Source organism: Pseudophryne corroboree, chromosome 11 (genome assembly GCF_028390025.1).
Source record: "Pseudophryne corroboree isolate aPseCor3 chromosome 11, aPseCor3.hap2, whole genome shotgun sequence".
NCBI lineage: Eukaryota > Metazoa > Chordata > Amphibia > Anura > Myobatrachidae > Pseudophryne > Pseudophryne corroboree.
Window position 1 is genome coordinate 222,348,746 of NC_086454.1, and position 20,448 is coordinate 222,369,193.

The 20,448-nt window shown below is 46.7% G+C and overlaps 1 protein-coding gene across 1 annotated transcript in view; it reads left to right on the plus strand.

Moving 5' to 3' along the window:
- NFATC3 (nuclear factor of activated T cells 3) overlaps positions 1 to 20,448 on the plus strand; it is a 664,419-nt gene that overhangs the window by 572,458 nt on the left and 71,513 nt on the right. The window contains exon 9 of the mRNA XM_063945273.1: positions 18,302 to 19,321. Within this exon, the coding sequence (XP_063801343.1) occupies positions 18,302 to 19,321 (1,020 nt within the window). The remainder of the gene's footprint in view (positions 1 to 18,301; positions 19,322 to 20,448) is intronic.

Below are 20,448 nucleotides of genomic sequence, written 5' to 3' on the forward strand. Positions count from 1 at the left end.
TTGAGCATATAAAAGACGCACTTTTATACATGAGGGATGCACAGAGGGATATTTGCCGGCTGGCATCCAAAATTAGTGCAATGTCCATTTCTGCCAGGAGAGGGTTATGGACTCGGCAGTGGACAGGAGATGCAGATTCCAAACGACACATGGAAGTTCTGCCATATAAGGGTGAGGAGTTGTTCGGGGATGGTCTCTCGGACCTCGTTTCCACAGCAACAGCTGGGAAGTCTACATTTTTACCCCATGTTCCCTCACAGCCAAAGAAAGCACCGTATTATCAGGTACAGTCCTTTCGGCCCAATAGGGGCAAGCGGGTTAAAGGCGCGTCCTTTCTGCCCAGAGGCAGAGGTAGGGGAAAAAAGCTGCAGCATACAGCCAGTTCCCAGGAGCAAAAGTCCTCCCCCGCTTCCTCTAAGTCCACAGCATGACGCTGGGGCTCCACAGGCGGAGCCAGGTACGGTGGGGGCCCGTCTCAAATATTTCAGCAATCAGTGGGCTCGCTCACGGGTGGATCCCTGGATTTTTCAGATAATATCTCAGGGGTACAAGCTGGAATTCGAGACGTCTCCCCCCTGCCGTTTCCTCAAATCTGCCTTGCCAACCACTCCCTCAGGCAGGGAGGCAGTGTTACAGGCAATTCACAAACTGTATTCACAACAGGTGATAGTAAAGGTACCCCTACTTCAACAAGGACGGGGTTACTATTCCACAATGTTTGTGGTACCGAAACCGGACGGTTCGGTGAGACCCATTTTAAATTTGAAATCCTTGAACACACATATAAAAAAATTAAAGTTCAAGATGGAATCGCTCAGGGCGGTTATTGCAAGCCTGGACGAGGGGGATTACATGGTATCACTGGACATCAAGGATGCTTACCTGCATGTCCCCATTTACCATCCTCACCAGGAGTACCTCAGATTTGTGGTACAGGATTGTCATTACCAATTCCAGACGTTGCCGTTCGGTCTATCCACGGCTCCGAGGGTCTTTACCAAGGTAATGGCCGAAATGATGATACTCCTTCGAAAGAAGGGAGTTTTAATTATCCCGTACTTGGACGATCTCCTGATAAAGGCAAGGTCCAGAGAGCAGTTGTTGGTCGGGGTAGCACTATCTCGGGAGGTGCTACAACAGCACGGCTGGATACTAAACATTCCAAAGTCGCAGCTGGTCCCTACGACACGTCTACTGTTCCTGGGGATGGTTCTGGACACAGAACAGAAAAAAGTGTTTCTCCCGGAGAAGAAGGCCAAGGAGCTGTCATCTCTAGTCAGAGGCCTCCTAAAACCAAAACAGGTGTCGGTGCATCACTGCACGCGGATCCTGGGAAAGATGGTAGCTTCCTACGAAGCAATTCCATTCGGCAGGTTCCATGCAAGAACCTTTCAGTGGGACCTGTTGGACAAGTGGTCCGGATCGCATCTTCAGATGCATCGGCTGATAACCCTGTGGAGGGCCGCAGATTCGGCATACAGGACTGGGTCCTGGTGACCACGGATGCCAGCCTTCGAGGCTGGGGGGCAGTCACACAGGGAAGAAACTTCCAAGGACTATGGTCAAGTCAGGAGAATTCCCTGCACATAAATATTCTGGAACTAAGGCAAAACCCCTGCTTCAAAACCAGCCAGTACTGATCCAGTCAGACAACATCACGGCGGTCGCCCATGTAAACCGACAGGGCGGCACGAGAAGCAGGACGGCGATGGCGGAAGCCACAAGGATTCTCCGATGGGCGGAAAATCACGTGTTAGCACTGTCAGCAGTGTTCATTCCGGGAGGGGACAACTGGGAAGCAGACTTCCTCAGCAGGCACGACCTCCACCCGGGAGAGTGGGGACTTCATCCAGAAGTCTTCCAACTGATTGTAAACCGTTGGGAAAGGCCACAGGTGGACATGATGGCGTTCCGCCTAAACAAAAAGCTAGAAAAGTATTGCGCCAGGTCAAGAGACCCGCAGGCGATAGCTGTGGACGCTCTAGTGACACCGTGGGTGTACCGGTCGGTTTATGTGTTCCCTCCTCTTCCTCTCATACCAAAGGTACTGAGGATAATACGGAGAAGAGGAGTAAGAACTATACTCGTTGTTCCGGCTTGGCCAAGAAGAGCTTGGTACCCGGAACTTCAAGAAATGATCTCAGAGGACCCATGGCCTCTACCGCTCAGACAAGACCTGCTGCAGCAGGGGCCCTGTCTGTTCCAAGACTTACCGCGGCTGCGTTTGACGGCATGGCGGTTGAACACCGGATCCTGAAGGAAAAGGGCATTCCGGAGGAAGTCATTCCTACGCTGATTAAAGCTAGGAAAGAAGTAACCGCAAACCATTATCACCGCATATGGCGAAAATATGTTGCGTGGTGTGAGGCCAGGAAGGCCCCAACGGAGGAATTTCAGCTGGGCCGTTTCTTGCACTTCCTACAGTCAGGGGTGACTATGGGCCTTAAATCGGGGTCCATTAAGGTCCAGGTTTCGGCTCTATCGATTTTCTTCCAGAGAGAACTGGCTTCACTACCTGAAGTTCAAACTTTTGTTAAGGGAGTGCTGCATATTCAGCCCCCTTTTGTGCCTCCAGTGGCACCTTGGGATCTCAACGTGGTGTTGGATTTCCTAAAGTCACATTGGTTTGAGCCACTGAAAACCGTGGATTTGAAATATCTCACGTGGAAAGTGGTCATGTTGTTGGCCTTGGCTTCGGCCAGGCGTGTATCAGAATTGGCGGCTTTGTCATGTAAAAGCCCTTATCTGATTTTCCATATGGATAGGGCAGAATTGAGGACTCGTCCCCAGTTTCTCCCTAAAGTGGTATCAGCTTTTCATCTGAACCAACCTATCGTGGTGCCTGCGGCTACAAAAGACTTGGAGGCTTCCAAGTTGTTGGACGTAGTCAGGGCCCTGAAAATCTATGTTTCCAGGACAGCTGGAGTCAGAAAGACTGACTTGCTCTTTATCCTGTATGCGCCCAATAAGTTGGGTGCACCTGCTTCAAAGCAGACTATTGCTCGCTGGATCTGTAGTACGATTCAGCTTGCACATTCTGCGGCTGGACTGCCGCATCCTAAATCAGTGAAAGCCCATTCCACGAGGAAGGTGGGCTCTTCTTGGGCGGCTGCCCGAGGGGTCTCGGCTCTTCAACTTTGCCGAGCAGCTACTTGGTCGGGGTCAAACACGTTTGCTAAATTCTACAAGTTTGACACCCTGGCTGAGGAGGACCTAGAGTTTGCTCATTCGGTGCTGCAGAGTCATCCGCACTCTCCCGCCCGTTTGGGAGCTTTGGTATAATCCCCATGGTCCTTACGGAGTCCCAGCATCCACTTAGGACGTCAGAGAAAATAAGAATTTACTCACCGGTAATTCTATTTCTCGTAGTCCATAGTGGATGCTGGGCGCCCATCCCAAGTGCGGATTGTCTGCAATACTTGTACATAGTTATTGCTTAACTAAAGGGTTATTGTTGAGCCATCTGTTGAGAGGCTCAGTTGTTATCATACTGTTAACTGGGTATTGTATCACGAGTTATACGGTGTGATTGGTGTGGCTGATATGAGTCTTACCCGGGATTCAAAATCCTTCCTTATTGTGTCAGTTCTTCCGGGCACAGTATCCTAACTGAAGTCTGGAGGAGGGTCATAGTGGGAGGAGCCAGTGCACACCAGTTAGACCTAAAGCTTTCTTTATAGTTGTGCCCAGTCTCCTGCGGAGCTGCTATTCCCCATGGTCCTTACGGAGTCCCAGCATCCACTACGGACTACGAGAAATAGAATTACCGGTGAGTAAATTCTTATTTTTTCTATTTGCCACTGTAAATCATTCATAGGTATAGAAGTCACAAAGGATAAACCTTTTGAGAGCAAACTTTTCTCACTGTTGCTGAGCTCGTGAGATGAGAAATGAAAAATTATTTCCTCTGTTTTACTGGATTTTTTCCGCCACGATTTGTCCCTTTTGTTTTGCGTGTAGCCATGCCTAAAGGGGCTGCCGTATTGGAGCTACTGGCACCTCTATGATCAGAATCTGAGCTGGTCACACCTTGTGATGAATCTATGTCCATCCCATGTTTGTGATGTTGTCTACGAAAAAATGGTCGTCTATTGGTGTCAGGATTTCTTCCAGTGAGCCAGCGATAGACTTGATGCTGCTCATAGTCCATTTGGACTCTAAGGTGCATAGTCCATTTGGACTTTAAGGTGCATAAGGAGGGTGTGCCTCCACCGGGTCATCCAATAGTCTCCGCCCGTGGATCACTACTTCAACCTCCTTTCAATTTTTCTAGACTCAGTCCTGCAGCCTCTTCTTCAGCAACATAAAAATATTTAATGAACACCACCTCATTACTTAACAAGTTGGCTCTGCTAGACAATGTCCCCAAACAGGCATTGCTGATATCCTTAGATGTATCAAGTTTATACACCATTATACCGCATTCTGCTGGACTATTAGCTGTTAAACAAATGCTGCTTTCTATGGGTGAGCTTGACCTGGCGCATATTGACATTTTGTTCCTTATGGTAGAATTTATACTTACCAAAAATTTCTTTATGTTTAATAACACTTATTTTTTGCAAAAACAAGGTTGTGCCATGGGCGCGTCAGTAGCGTCGACATATGCAAATACATATATGTTTTCTGTTGAGGACACATTATTTTTTGAGGATTCATCTATTGCAGCTAAAGTATTTTTTTTATACTTGTTACATAGATGACATTTTGTTAATTTGGACAGGTACACAACAGGAATTCACTGATATCATTGGAGCACATAATGTATCATCTGCGCCAGCCAAGCTCTCCTTTGACATGAGCCAAGAAACGATACACCTTTTGGATGTTAAGATCAGTATAGAGAATGGAAAAATATCCACTACTCTATTTACCAAAGAAACTGACAGGAATACCATTTTACAATATCAAAGTAATCATCCTGTCAGTCTAAAGCGTGGTCTCCCTTACTTCCAGATGATACGCATTTTGCGTATCAACAGTTGTCAGGAGACTGCTATCTCTGAAATTGATGAATTAATTATTACATTTAGAGAGAGAGGATATTCATCCAAACTATTACAGAATCCTAAAGTGTCAGCATTAGTTCAAGATCGACAATCACTGTTAAAAAGGAAAGACACTACATCAATGGCTCAAACCAAGAAATTCCCCTGGGTTAATAAATATACACATTTGTCACCAATAATCAATCGTATATCGAAGAAACACTTGCACGTAATTACATCTGACAGGGATCTGCAGTTATCAAATACGAATTTGATGCCGTGTTATTCTAGGTCAAAAAATTTGCGTGATCATTTGGTTAAATCCAACATCTTGTCTACACCGATGCGGGATACAGAAAAGAATTTCCTTAGGAAATTACCAGGGTGCTTCAAATGTTCATGCACCACTTGTAAATTTTTGATTCAAGGTGATTCTTTTAATCATCCACATTGGGGGGAAAAAATACTGTATACAATACCATCTTACATGTGAGAGTTCGTTTGTAATTTACCAAATTATATTCCCCTGTGGCCTCACTTACATTGGGAAGACAAGACGTAAATTCAAAGAATGGCGGCTCATAGGTCGTCCATTAAGGCTGCGATTGAAAATGGTTATAGCGAGCAACCGGTTGCTCGCCATTTTCTAGAAGCCCGACACAGTCTCCCAAGTCTTAGTTATCGCATGATCGATCATATCCCACCTCTTAAAAGAGGGGGTGATCGTGATGCGCTTTTAATTAGACGAGAAAATGAATGGATCCATCGATTAGATGTGATTCATCCGAGAGGCCTTAACGAAATACTTACGTTATCATGCTACTAAATTATCCCATTTGGGCTAGCACTGAGGTGTAAAATGGTCAGTATATTGGATGTTATGATCTATCTAATGTTTGAACTAATCAATCTCTATTTTATGATAACTAGGCTTGTTATATATAAATATGAGAAACATGATGTTTATTATATGTACTAATCTCTTTAAAGACAATTATGCTCTGTTTATATATTGTTCTCACTATAGAAACGAGAGTCTGCTCTATTGCTATGGTGATGGTGCTGGTACACAAGTCGGGTGGACGTGCGTCGCGTCAATGCGCGATGACGTCATCTTAACGGGACAACGCCGGGGCTCCGGCGTGAAGAACGGCATGGTCCCGTTTGCACAGTGTGAGGGGTATAAAGATCGGGTAAGTCACACACGTTTTTTATGCTTGTATCCTGAAGACATTCTTAAAATAGATTGAAACGTTGATATTTACATCTTTTGTGTGTCATCATTTATCCTGAGTGCCGCATCTCCTACTGGTTATATATATATATATATATATATATATATATATATACATTTAAACAACACATCCTAGATCTAAATGACTGAAATATTCTAATTAAATACTTTGTTCTTTACGTAGTTGAATGTGCTGATGACAAAATCACACAAAAATTATCATTGGAAATCAAATTTATTAACACATGGAGGTCTGGATTTGGAGTCACACTCAAAATTAAAGTGGAAAAACACACTACAGGCTTATCCAACGTTGATGTAATGTCCTTAAAACAAGTCAAAATGAGGCTTAGTAGTGTGTGTGGCCTCCACGTGCCTGTATGACCTCCCTACAACGCCTGGGCATGCTCTAGATGAGGTGGCGGATGGTCTCCTGGGGGATCTCCTCCCAGACCTGGACTAAAGCATCCGCCAACTCCTGGACAGTCTGTGGTGCAATGTGGCGTTGGTGGATGGAGCAAGACATGATGTCCCAGATATGCTCAATTGGATTCAGGTCTGGGGAACGGATGGGCCAGTCCATAGCATCAATGCCTTCGTCTTGCAGGACCTGCTGACACACTCCAGCCACATGAGGTCTAGCATTGTCTTGCATTAGGAGGAACCCAGGGCCAACCGCACCAGCATATGGTCTCACAAGGGGTCTGAGGATCTCATCTCGGTATCTAATGGCAGTCAGGCTACCTCTGGCGAGCACATGGAGGGCTGTGCGGCCCCCCAAAGAAATGCCACCCCACACCATTACTGACCCACTGCCAAACCGGTCATGCTGGAGGATGCTGCAGGCAGCAGAACGTGTTGCTTCCTAAGTGAACAGTTTGATTTCACAGAAGTGTGATTGACTTGGAGTTACATTGTGGTGTTTAAGTGTTCCCTTTATTTTTTTGAGCTGTGTGTGTGTGTGTGTGTGTGTGTGTGTGTGTGTGTGTGTGTGTGTGTGTGTGTGTGTGTGTGTGTATATATATATATATATATATATATATATATCTCCTATATAATAGCCCTGTGATTCTGTGCCTGGGTCTCTAACGCTGGGCGTGGCTAGGAGCTCTCATTGGGTTAGTGGCAGGTCTATCACACCCAGTCCACAGCTGATTGGGCGAGAAACGCCCTCCCACACAGGTTACATCCAATGGGAGGCTCTGCCCTTTGCCTGCTGTTTTCACAGAGCAGGATTAGCAATGGGACTGATGGAGCTGCAGCTCCAGCCCCACACCCCAAAATAGGCCCACTGCATCTGCAGCAACACACCCTCCAACAATTTACACATAAACATTGATACAAATTCAAAAAGGGCGTGGCCGCGGGTACAGCACAGTGGCCACGCCCCTTTTCCTATACTTTCAATGGAAGCTTGGAGAGTCCAAAAACAGTACAGACCATAAAAAAAGGGACTGTACCTGCCAAAAAGGTACAGCTGGAGGGTATTCCACTGTATCTGCAGCAAGTCTCTGCGCTGTAGATAGGGGAAAAAACATCCTTTTACTGCAGCGTCCTATGGGGGTCATTCCGAGTTGTTCGCTAGCTGCATTCGTTCACTGTGCAGCGATCAGACAAAAACTCTGCGCATGCAGCGTAATGCGCACGTGCGGCGTACTATTACAACGAATGGTTTAATTTTACAAAGGGTCTAGCGATGCTTCTCAGTCTCACAGGCAGCCGCAGAGTGATTGACAGAAAGAGGGCGTTTATGGGTGTCAACTGACCGTTTTCAGGGAGTGTTCGGAAAAACCCGGCCGAACGCAGGACGTGTCCATGACGTCAAATCAGGAACTGAATTGTCTGAAGTGATCGCAAGCGCCGAGTAGGTCTGAAGCTACTCTGAAACTGCACAAAATATTTTTGTACCCGCTCTACAATCCTTTTCGTTCGCACTTCTGCTATGCTAAAATACACTCCCAGTGGCCGGCGGCATAGCGTTTGCACGGCTGCTAAAAACTGCTAGGGAGCGATCAACTCGGAATGACCACCAATGTCTTGCTGCCAGTCCACCTGCCCCCTCCGGCATCAACAATTCCCACACCCTAGCCACCCCGCAGGTGGAACAAAAGCTGCTGCGGCCACCGGCATAGATGTGTATGAAAGCGGCACAGCGGAAGCCTTTCATTGGCCTCCCTGCGCCGCATACTCTCTGAGCCCCGGAGCCTCCTCTGTGCGTGAAGTCACAGAAGTGCCCCCCTGCCACAGCCACGCCCAGATCCCCAGAGGCCCTGACTCCGCAACACAGTCCCTGGCCTGCCGGCCTGGAAGCCCCGAGATGGTTAATGTCGCGGATAGAGAGGGTTATATCGCGGAGGGTAATGTATGGACGCTGAATCAATGTAAAAGGTGACAGTGCTGTGCAGTCAGTGTGCGGTCAGGGCCGTTGCTAGACTGTTCGCAGGCCCCCTGCAAACTATAAATTTGCACCCTCGCATACTTTACAAACGCACAGCGCACATAATGACCCCTGTAGTAGAGACACTTACACATGTAATGCCCCCTGTACCAGAGACGCTTACACATGTAATGCCCCTGAACCAGTGACGCTTACACATGTCACCCCCCCTGTACCAGTGACGCTTACACAAGTAACACCCCCTGTAGCAGTGACGCTTACACACGTAACGCCCTCTGTACCAGTGCTGCTTAGACACATAACGCCCTCTGTACCAGTGCTGCTTAGACACAACGCCCTCTGTACCAGTGCCGCTTACACACGTAACACCCTCTGTACCAGTGCCGCTTAGACACGTAACGCCCCCTGTACCAGTGTCTCTTACACACGTAATGCCCCCTCTACCAGTACCGCTTACACACATAACGTCCTCTGTACCAGTGCCGCTTACACACGCAACACCCCCTGTTACCAGTGTCTTACACACGTAACGCCCCCTGTACCACTGACGCTTACACACATGCAGCAGTCACACATACACACGCAACACACATATATATATATATATATATATATACAAACACACACATACATACTGTACCAGTGACGCTTACACACGTAACGCCCTCTGTACCAGTGACGCTTACACACGTAACGCCCTCTGTACCAGTGCTGCTTAGACACGTAACGCCCTCTGTACCAGTGACGCTTACACACGTAACGCCCTCTGTACCAGTGCTGCTTAGACACGCAACGCCCTCTGTACCAGTGCTGCTTAGACACGTAACGCCCTCTGTACCAGTGCCGCTTAGACACGTAACGCCCCCTGTACCAGTGCCGCTTAGACACGTAACGCCCCCTGTACCAGTGCCGCTTAGACACGTAACGCCCCCCTGTACCAGTGCCGCTTAGACACGTAACGCCCCCCTGTACCAGTGCCGCTTAGACACGTAACGCCCCCCTGTACCAGTGCCGCTTAGACACGTAACGCCCCCCTGTACCAGTGCCGCTTAGACACGTAACGCCCCCCTGTACCAGTGCCGCTTAGACACGTAACGCCCCCTGTACCAGTGCCGCTTAGACACGTAACGCCCCCTGTACCAGTGCCGCTTAGACACGTAACGCCCCCTGTACCAGTGCCGCTTAGACACGTAACGCCCCCTGTACCAGTGCCGCTTAGACACATAACGCCCCCTGTACCAGTGTCGCTTACACACGTAATGCCCCCTCTACCAGTACCGCTTACACACATAACGCCCTCTGTACCAGTGCCGCTTACACACGCAACACCCCCTGTACCAGTGTCGCTTACACACGTAACGCCCCCTGTACCAGTGACGCTTACACACATTATGCAGCAGTCACACATACACACACAACAGACACATATATATACAAACACATACACATACATACTGTACATACATTACACACATACACAGTTACACATATATACAGTATACACAGACACTCTATATATACACACACACACATTCACTCTCTTTCCAGACACTTATCTAATGAAGTCTGGCTAGCCGAACCTGCAGCACAGCGGTGGCCAACCTGCGGCTCTTTCATCCGCCGCATGCGGCTCGGTCGGCTCCTGGCCACCGCTGCCCCCAGCTCCAGACACACGCACGCCTCGACGGCAGTGGTGTCTCGCTTCAATACGGCGGCGGCCCACGAGCCAATCAGAGCTCGCGGACCGGCAGCTAAGGCTTCTCATTGGCTGCCGGAACGCGAGCTTTGATTGGCTCACGGACCGGCGGCTTGTTCAAGATAGACGCCGCCGCCGGAGAGAAGAAGCAGAAGCAGCAGAACGGGGGAGCTGGTGAGCACTGTAGAGACATGTGTATCTGTACTGGGGGCATATCTGGCACTGGGGGCATAGCAGGCACTGTGGGGACATGTGTATCTTGTACAGGGGGCATATCTGGCACTGGGGGCATAGGAGGCACTGTGGGGACGTGTATCTGGCACTGGGGGCATATCTGGCACTGTGGGGACATGAGTATCTGGAACTGTAGGATCATGTGTATCTGGCACTGTGGGGCATAGCTGGCACTGTGGGAACATGTGTATCTGGCACTGGGGGCATATATGTATCTGGCACTGTGGGGGCATATATGTATCTGGCACTGTGGAGGCACCCATTTTCTGGCGTTTTTATATGTACGTGGCACTGTACTGGGTCATTATATGTATCTGGCACTGTACAACATGACGAAAAATGGGGTTATGATATGAGATCATACTTCTACAAATGTCATACTGAAAGGTGTGCACACAAAAATGGGGTGTGGCTTTGTGACAACTAGGCCACGCCCTCATATTTGCATCTTTTCTGCCTCTGACTGGTTGGCCACCCCTGCTCTAGCAGCTCATCATCCTGCTGCAGCATGGTCCCGTGTAGCTCCTCCCCTTACTCCCATCTATCTCCGCCCACTTTGCCTCCATCCCGGCCACTGAATGTCACACAGAGGAAGGGGGGGGGGGGGGTGAGGAGGTTTTGTGCTGACGGCGCCGAGGGGGAGAGGAGGCTTTGTGCTGACGGTGCCGAGGGGGAGAAAAGGTTTTTTGCTTCAGGCGCCGCTGCATGTGTGACAGCAGCCGGCAGCAGCAGCAGGGATAGCAGCAGAAGCTCAGCACAGGGATGCAGAGCAGGGAGAACGTCTCTCCTTCCTGGTGCCTCCCTGCACTGCATCCCTTTGCTGAGCGGCTACCGCTGGACCTGTGTGCAGTGTCACTGACACTGCACAGCACTCTCACCTTTTACATTGATTCAGCCAGTCACTCAGTTCTGCCAGCCAGTCTCTATTGTTAGCACCAGTATCCCAACGCGCCGCATTATAGGGAAGTAGACACACTAAATAAACTACAGCTCCCAGCAGCCCTTAGCGCCGAAGCATTCCGGCCCTTAGGGCTGCTGGGAGCTGTAGTTTATTGAGTGCATCTTCTTCCCTGTAATGCGGCGCGTTGGGACACCGGCACTAACAATAGTGACTGGCTGCTGTGCGAGTCTCCGGGAGAGCCACTGCCAAAGGGAGGACAGCAAATTAGCTGCTGACAGGAGGAGAAGCAGGATAAGCATTACTCAATCCTACCCCACTCACAGTACCTCTGGCCCCATCCGTGGCACCCCCACTCACCCCCTCCGGCACCCGCGGTAGCTCCGGGCTCCCTCCCCCACCTGCAGCAACCCCGCACCCACCCCTCCCAACGCATCCGCCCCTCCCCCACTCGGGGCACCCCTGCAGCTGCTCCTCCCCCACACGCAGTGTCTCCGGACCACCACCCGTGGCACCCATGCACCCTCCCCCACCTGTGGCACCACCGCACCAGCCCCTACCCCACCTGCATCACCACCGCAACCGCCCCTCCTACGGCACCCCAGGGTCCCATCCGCCTCTTCCCCGCTCCCGCCACTCCCCCAACCACAGCACCTACTAGGTGATTCACCAGGCCCTGCGTGCGCTGTTCGCGCCGTTGCAAGGGGCTTCGACCCCTTAACCATTCCACGCCCTTTGTCTGTGCAATATTTAACCACTCACACAATTATGATTGGATGTAATATGCCATATAATAAAAATATTGCACGCCACAAGGGTGTGCAAGGGTTAAGGGGGCGTAGCCCCTTACGACGGTGTCAAGAGCGCCCGTAGGGCGCGATGAATCACCTAGTATATGTGTGTGTGTGTGTGTGTGTGTGTGTGTGTGTGTGTGTGTGTGTGTGTATATTTATATATATATATATATATAAGAAATAATGCAATTAGCGCTACAACCTATCAAATATATATATTAGAAATAATGCAATTAGCGCTACAACCTATCAAACAGCTGTACCCAAATTATATACAAAAAGTAAAGTAGTGGACGCCCATACATCGTGGCTGTCCTATGAAAAACACTCCAACAGTAATATAGTGGCAGCAACCAGATCTCAGAAGTGTCCAATTTTCAATAAAACACGATAGTAAATGTTCATCAGAATTAGATCAGTTGCGCCTTCAGTGCTTCATAAATAAAGGTGACTGTTTCATACAATCTTATAGTGACAATCAAATGTGCGTACCAGATGGGGGATTAGAGATGGCCTGTAGAAGTATCTTTAGGAATTCTTCTATGGTGACCTCGTCCTCGCAGTGAGACATTCAAACGTTGTGTAATGGTTTTTATAGAAAAATATATATATGATGTATAAATAAAAGTGTACTTTGCAGTAAAAAAGTGACTCTGTGCTCTCATGCGGAAAAATGTGCACTAATTAGTGCTAAAGTGCTTTATGCAATAGGAAAAAGTGCAAATAGTAGTGCAAAAAAAGCAAAGGGTTATTAGGCACCTAGTGGTAATATATAATTTTACCATCTAACAAGGTGAAAATTAGCACTCCCCTTGAACCCAGCAGGGCAATGAGGTATTACTCACTTTTTAGCAATGTGGACACTATGGAGTCCCTACAGACATCCCTCATATTAGGAGCCCTTAAAACCAAAAAATACTCCCACAGAAGGGGGAAGAGAAACTCCTGATAGTGTGATAACGTTTTATACATTTATTACACACAACATAAAACAATGAATTTGATTCGTACAATTTTTTAAAAAATAAATAAAATGCTTATCTGCATCATGCATAGCAGGGTGGAAAGTCAGAGGTCATCTACCCAACGCGTTTCATCCCGTTTGTAGGTATTGGGACTTCCTCAGGGGTTATTAGTGGCGAGCGGTGCATCTTAAAAACTCATATACCCAGCAGGCGGACTCAGAAGAGAACCGTATCACGGATCGTTTCCGGTTCTGCGCGGGAATTGAGGAGGGTCTTGCGAGATCTCTGATCGTGATCATAAACGTCACTTCTTACTTGTATGTACACGTATCCATTACCATGGATACAGAGTTCCGGTGGAGGTATCACGAGGTCTTCCATTGCTCGTCATTCTCAATGAGATATGTTCCCCCAGCAACGTGAATCTGAAAGGAGATCTGTATTGCGGGATTAGCCGCGACATTTACAAAGTGTCAGAACGTACATGAGTTTCATTATACATGTATGTCCCGTAGTTCACACAGTATCTATTAAAGATTGTTCAATTACAATTTGTAAAAAGTGACATTTCGATTGTTATTAGACATCCCTCCAGATGCATCGCTTCACCATCACATATGTAAACAAATATCTACATACACATATTATATAAAATATATATAAAATATAATATATAGATAGGACTACAATGTAATAATATAAAAAATGTATATAAAATCACAGATTTAAACAGTATACCAGTAAGAAATATAAAGTTTACAAGAGTAGGAAGTATAACATTTACAGAAACGGGGCTAGCTCATAGTACTCATTGAGCCCTCGGGGTATAAGGGTATTAAGTGTGTAAATCCAATACAGTTCCCTTTGGGCTAATTTTTTGTCTCTATCGCCTCCCCTCGGTCCCACCTTTATATGCTCAATCGCTTTAAAGGTTACCAAGTCAGGATTGGATTGATGATACTTATTAAAATGCTTGGGGGCTGAATGATTTTCCATTTTATTTTTTATTGCTCTAATATGCTCCTGTATTCTAATTCTCAGTGGTCTTAGTTTTTCCTATATATTTGTATCCGCAGGTACATTCTAGACCATAAACCACATAATTTGTGGAGCAATTAACCAAGTACCTAATTTTAAAGGTTTCTGAGCAATTCGAATTCTGGAACTTTTTGCCATCTTTGTGGGCATATTTACAGATGCAACAGTGATTGCATCTGAAAAAACCACAGGTTTTTATCCAATTTTCTGATTGTCCCGTTTGTATTGGTCTTAACATGCTGGGAGCCAGAATATCTTTCAGGTTCTTTGCCTTTCTGTAGATTGGCCAAGGACTATCTACAGAAAGGGAGAGAAGGTAAAGCATCGGTTCCGCTTAGTAGATGGAATACAGACGCAGCCGCACTGTTTTGGTAGGAGACTACCAAACAGTAGCTGACGCGCCGCCATCACGGGTGCTCCAGCCCTAGACCTTAGGGATCTTAGGCACCAGGAATAGCATGAGGCCGCGATCCCTAGGGTTGGTGTCAGCAGAGGAAGTTAGACGCTCTCCTTGTCGCACCTCCCCCCGGTTCATGACCAGTTTCCACTGAGTCTCCCACTATGAACTGTTTCCTCGCGTCCGTCTTTGACGCTACTAGCTGCACTAGGAGACGAGAGGACCTGGTCGCAGCATAGGCGGTGTGAATAGGGCGTCTGTGTTAGCTGAGCACTACCACGAGGGGACCCGGTCGCAGCATAGGCGACTGCGTGACTGGTGCATCGGTGTTCACTGAGCGCTACCCCGAGGAGACCCGGTCGCAGCATAGGCAGCTGTGTGACCAGAGCGTATGTGTTCACTAAGCGCTATCACGAGGGGATCCGGTCGGAGCATACGTGGCTGTGTAACTGGAGCGTCTGTGATCACTGGGTCAGGAAGTGGCAGTGTACACTACTAGTGTCTGGATCCACTCAGCGTTCGTTAACGTATATTCGATCTTGGAAGCGGGATGAGTCTCCCTGTATCCCACTCTGAGTACGGGTAATACAGCACTAGGTCTCTATCTACCTTTTGAGTATAAATAGTTAGTGTCTATTGCATGAGTCTGTACCATTACTGTTTCTTTCGCATTGTGTCTGAATACGTTAGATCTGTTTTAAACATGATTCAGTAAATGTGTGCTCCTACATAAATAATATATTTGTAGTTGACAATACACTCATATTGCTTATTATACTAATGTGACTGTCTGCTAGTATTCAGGATGACTTTACTATGGGTGTAGTATGTGATGCCGGCGGCCGGGCTCCTGGCGGCCAGCATACCGGCTCCGGAATCCCGACCGCCGGCATACCGACAGCTGGGCGAGCGCAAATGAGCCCCTTGCAGGCTCGCCGCGCTGCGGGCACGGTGGCGCCATTCTCCCTCCGGTGGGGGGGGGGGGTTGTGGACCCCCAAGAGGGAGAAAAATATGTCGGTATGCCGGCGGTCGGGATTCCGGCGCTGGTATGGTGGTCGTCGGGAGCCCGGCCGCCGGCAACCTGAAGACCACCCGTGCCTAAGAATGTAGATCAACTTACGCAATCATCAAAAAATTAAATCGGTAAAATAAAAGTGTAATCGAACATACTGTCATTATTCCTTCAATGGAAACAAATAAATACTCAAAGCACTCAGTGAAAAATCATCATAAAAAAAACAATGTAACCCAAGGGTCTCATTAAGACCTTGTGGGGACAATGTCCCCAACTCATGCATCCACCGTGTTTCCTTATGTAGTAAGCGTAATGATCTATCACCTTCACGCAACAGTGGTGGTTCATGATCTATGATCATATAACGCATAGTAGAAATGCTGTGACCGGCTTGTAGGAAATGTCATGTCACTGGTTGATTACTGTGTCCAGCTGCCAAAGCAGCTCTCAAAGCTGATTTGTGATTCGTAGGGACATGATAAAAGATATATAATGAATTTTGTAGTACAAGTTACTCTATGCTTAATCGTATAGTACTATAGTACTTGCCACTATGCCGATGACAAAACGTCTTGCCCGTTATGAGTGACCTGCATGTCACACAGTTAAGACAACGATAACATCCCTTCTGTAAATATAAAAAATTCTGTTCGCTTTGTGATGATTTGTAGTTCCGTGATGTCAGTACGCATGACTCAATCTCTCAAATTATGACCCCGTGTGAAACATAACATGATTTTAATCTTAGATAAATTCAGGTCCTTATCACTGCTGACAATTGGCCAATGACATTTAGCAGTGTGAGTAATCATGGTACTCTTATCATTAAAATGTGTAACCCACGGCAACGACTCAACTGACTTTTTGTTAGTATTTTTTAACAGATCTACTCTAGAGCATCTCATAGCTCTGTCCTTAGCTTTTAATAAAAGTTTTCGATCATATCCCCTATTAACAAACTTATAAACCATCTTATTAATATTAACTCCCACCCTGTCCCTATTAGAACAAATTCTCACCGCCCGAACAAACTGTAAGTGCAGGTTGAGTATCCCATATCCAAATATTCCGAAATACGGAATATTCCAAAATACGGAATTTTTTGAGTGAGATAGTGAAACCTTTGTTTTTTGATGGCTCAATGTACACAAACTTTGTTTAATACACAAAGTTATTAAAAATATTGTATTAAATGACCTTTAGGCTGTGTGTATAAGGTGTATAGGAAACATAAATTAATTATGTGAATGTACACACACTTTGTTTAATGCACAAATTTATAAAAAATATTGGTTAAAATTGACTTCAGGCTGTGTGTATAAGGTGTATATGTAACAAATGCATTCTGTGCTTAGACTTAGGTCCCATCATGATGATATCTCATTATGGTATGCAATTATTCCAAAATACGGAAAAATCCGATGTCCAAAATACCTCTGGTCCCAAGCATTTTGGATAAGGGAGACTCGACCTGTATTGCAGGCTATAGATATTTCATGGGCTTAGGGTGAAAGCTACGCACATGCATAAGAGAAACTATCATTCGGCTTGCAATAAAGATCCGTGGAGATGACACTATCCTGCAATGATACCTGCACATCCAAATAATAAATATTATTTGGATGTGCAGGTATCTTCGAGAGGTGAGGTGTGATTGTTTATCTCTATAAGTGACTTTTTTGAAAATCTGTTTTTCTTGGCTACCTGTTTGTCTTGTGCTAATATTCAGGTTTATTGTAAACTAGGATTCCTGTGTCCTGTGCCATCTCTCTTGCCCACTTACAGATGGAGCCATACTCATCTAGTGAGGCTCCATCGCAGGCTTGCACTCCCAGCGGGACTAGGCGATCTGGCGCCTAGCCCCGCTACGGGGGTGCACAGAGACGCTCCCATTAAAGTGAATGGGGTGCGTCTCGGACACGCACGCACCCCAGACGCGGGAGCGTCCCGCCACAGATTAGCGTGGCTCCATCTGTATCTTACATTTAATGTATTCGTAACTAAGGGGGTAATTCAGAGTTGATCGCAGCAGCAAATTTGTTAGCAGTTGGGCAAAACTATGTTGCACTGCTGGTGGAGCAGATGTAACATGTGTAGAGAGATTTAGATTTGGGTGGGTTATTTTGTTTCTGTGCAGGGTAAATACTGCCTGCTTTATTTTTATACTACAAATTAGATTTCAGTTTGAACACACCCCACCCAAATCTAACTCTCTCTGCACATGTTATATCTCCCCCCCCCCCCTCCCCCCCCTTGCAGTGCACACGGTTTTTCCTAACTGCTAACATTTGCTGCTGCAATCAACTCTGAATTACCCCCTAAATTGCTATCACAAAATAGTTGCATAAGCCTTTACCAACTTAAATCAACTATTTAATTACCCCATTTTACCCAATGTGCATTACTGTGCCCCATAGATAATGTTTTAGCAAGGGCCTGATGCTGCTGCTCTAACTTCCTTCACAAGCAGAGCTTAACAGCTTCAAACAGCATTTGCCTGTGCCACTTAAATAACACTGTTCCAACTGGTTGATTTGTTAATCAGCATTAATTGTATTATGTAATAATGAAATAGTAGTATATTGTACATAAGAGAGCACATTTTTCTGGATTTTTAGCAAATTTATTTCTTTTTTTCAACAGTGTTACTGAAAAGAGAACACACAGAAGAGGAGGATCTTCCAGCAGCTTCTTCAGCCTCCGTGCCTCATGTAGTTAGTGCTTCTGGTCAACAATCCTTGCACTCACACAGACCTTCTCCTGATCAAAGACCAAACCATGGCAATCTCATGTCCTCTTCAGATCGGGTTCTTGGATGCCCTACTCAACCTGCCTACTCATCCCTGAACCATGGACTTCCCAATCTGTCACAAGGTAGGAATGGGAGAGCAGAGTGCCTCCCTCCAGCATTACAGCAGTCATATCATGTATCATCTTCTGCTGCCAGGTCTTCCTACGCATCTATGCAGTCTAATGTAATGTATAATGGACAGTCAAGTCTTCCTCTGAATTCAGCCTCTGCTCAGGGGTATGAACCACTGTCTTTTCAGCAAGAAGCAGGTATTCCTCACTTGGTCAGTCTTGGTCATCAGTCCTTGGCAATGATACAGTACCATACTGCCAGCACAGGCACAGCATCCTCATCTCCTACCATCATTGATCCATTGGTCCATGCTGTGCATTCATCACATCTCCAGCAGATCGGCTACCATTGTTCAAACCCTGGGCAAGGTACCTTCCCATCAACTTCAAGTCCGTCTGTTGGGCATCCACCACTTCAGCTTTCATCGGTCTCCTATCACCTTACAAAGCCAGGCCGTATCTCCTCTCCTGCCAGTGCTACTCATCATCCATTATCACACTCACCACTGCCCAGTCCATCTTCTCCACAGTTGCAACCAATGCCTTATCAATCCCCCACATCCGGTGCACCAACTCCATCACCATCTCCTAACTCCATGGCTCATTCTGGACAGCTGTCTCCTAAAACTCTCAGTCCTGGACATGGTAACCTTCCCTCCACTGTCACTCTCGGGCACCATCAAATTCAGGACTCTTCTCCATTCCATCCTGATGATACTTCTCTATCTGTTAAACCTGAGCCTGAGGACGGTGAGCTGAATTTCCAGACAATTGGCTTGCAGGACATCACTTTGGATGATGGTAAGACATGCATGTGATGCGTGCAAGTGTGATTTATTTTTTTATTTTTTTAACTGTGTCTGTATATATAGTCTAATTGTATGTTTTGGATCGTTACAAATTCTCCGTACACATAACATCTGGGAAAATGAATGCTAATTCCTATATCTATGAAGTAGAAAAGGAGTTTTTCTTTAAGGATGCAAATATTAACCACTTGCCTGGATGCAACCACAACAGGCTGGACTTACTGTGACATGGTAGCATCTGATGCGACCATTCAGAAACGCCCAGAGGGCGGCTACTGTAAGATTATCTTCCAGCAGCTACCAGTCTCAGAGGGGCCTCTAAGCCTTTCTGTACCCACCGCTCATTCCCCAGAGTGTCCCAATCACTGCTGACCACAGTGATTGGGCAACCCGGCACCATTGGCAATAACATGGAGAAGCAGCATTGCAGCACAGCTCCAGCGTGTCCTGATTACTGGCCAGCAGTGATCAGGCAGCCCAGCAGCATCTCCCCTCCTGTCTGCATAAGTTCATCTAGCTTGCCACAGTTCGACCACTCCCCTCTCCATCTGTCCCTGGCGGTGACATCAGGTCACCCCCACCCCATTCCTCCCAGCTGCTGTCAGTGTCAGCTGGCAGCAGAGTCACACTACTCTAAAAACAGAAGCACTATATTATGTATACTGTATATAATATAAGCTCAGTGAGAGGCAAGGTCGGGCTTTTGGAAAGTGCCTTGCAGTATGTTCTTCACTGTTTACATTGTAGAATGATAGGTCACAATGTAGTTGTGTTATCATTAGTTAAATAACCAAATATAATCAATTACCCAAGGCGCAAGCACACCTGTGCAGCCACTTGAGGATGAAAGGGCCACTTCACCCTTAAACACAAATACAATACCAGAAAGAATCCTCAAGTATATAGCGCTCAGTGTTGTCTCACATAGAACAAATAGACAATGTATACTTAATGTCCAAATCAGGGTCAGATCAGTCCCACAGATGAGAGTCCCTTCTTACAATCCTCTGCTTTCGTTCCCACAGAAAAGACTTCTATTTCCAGTAGTCGCTCAAGATGATATAAAATTAAAAACAATACAGGATCATGGTGCAATATGTCCCAAACTTCTTCCAAACA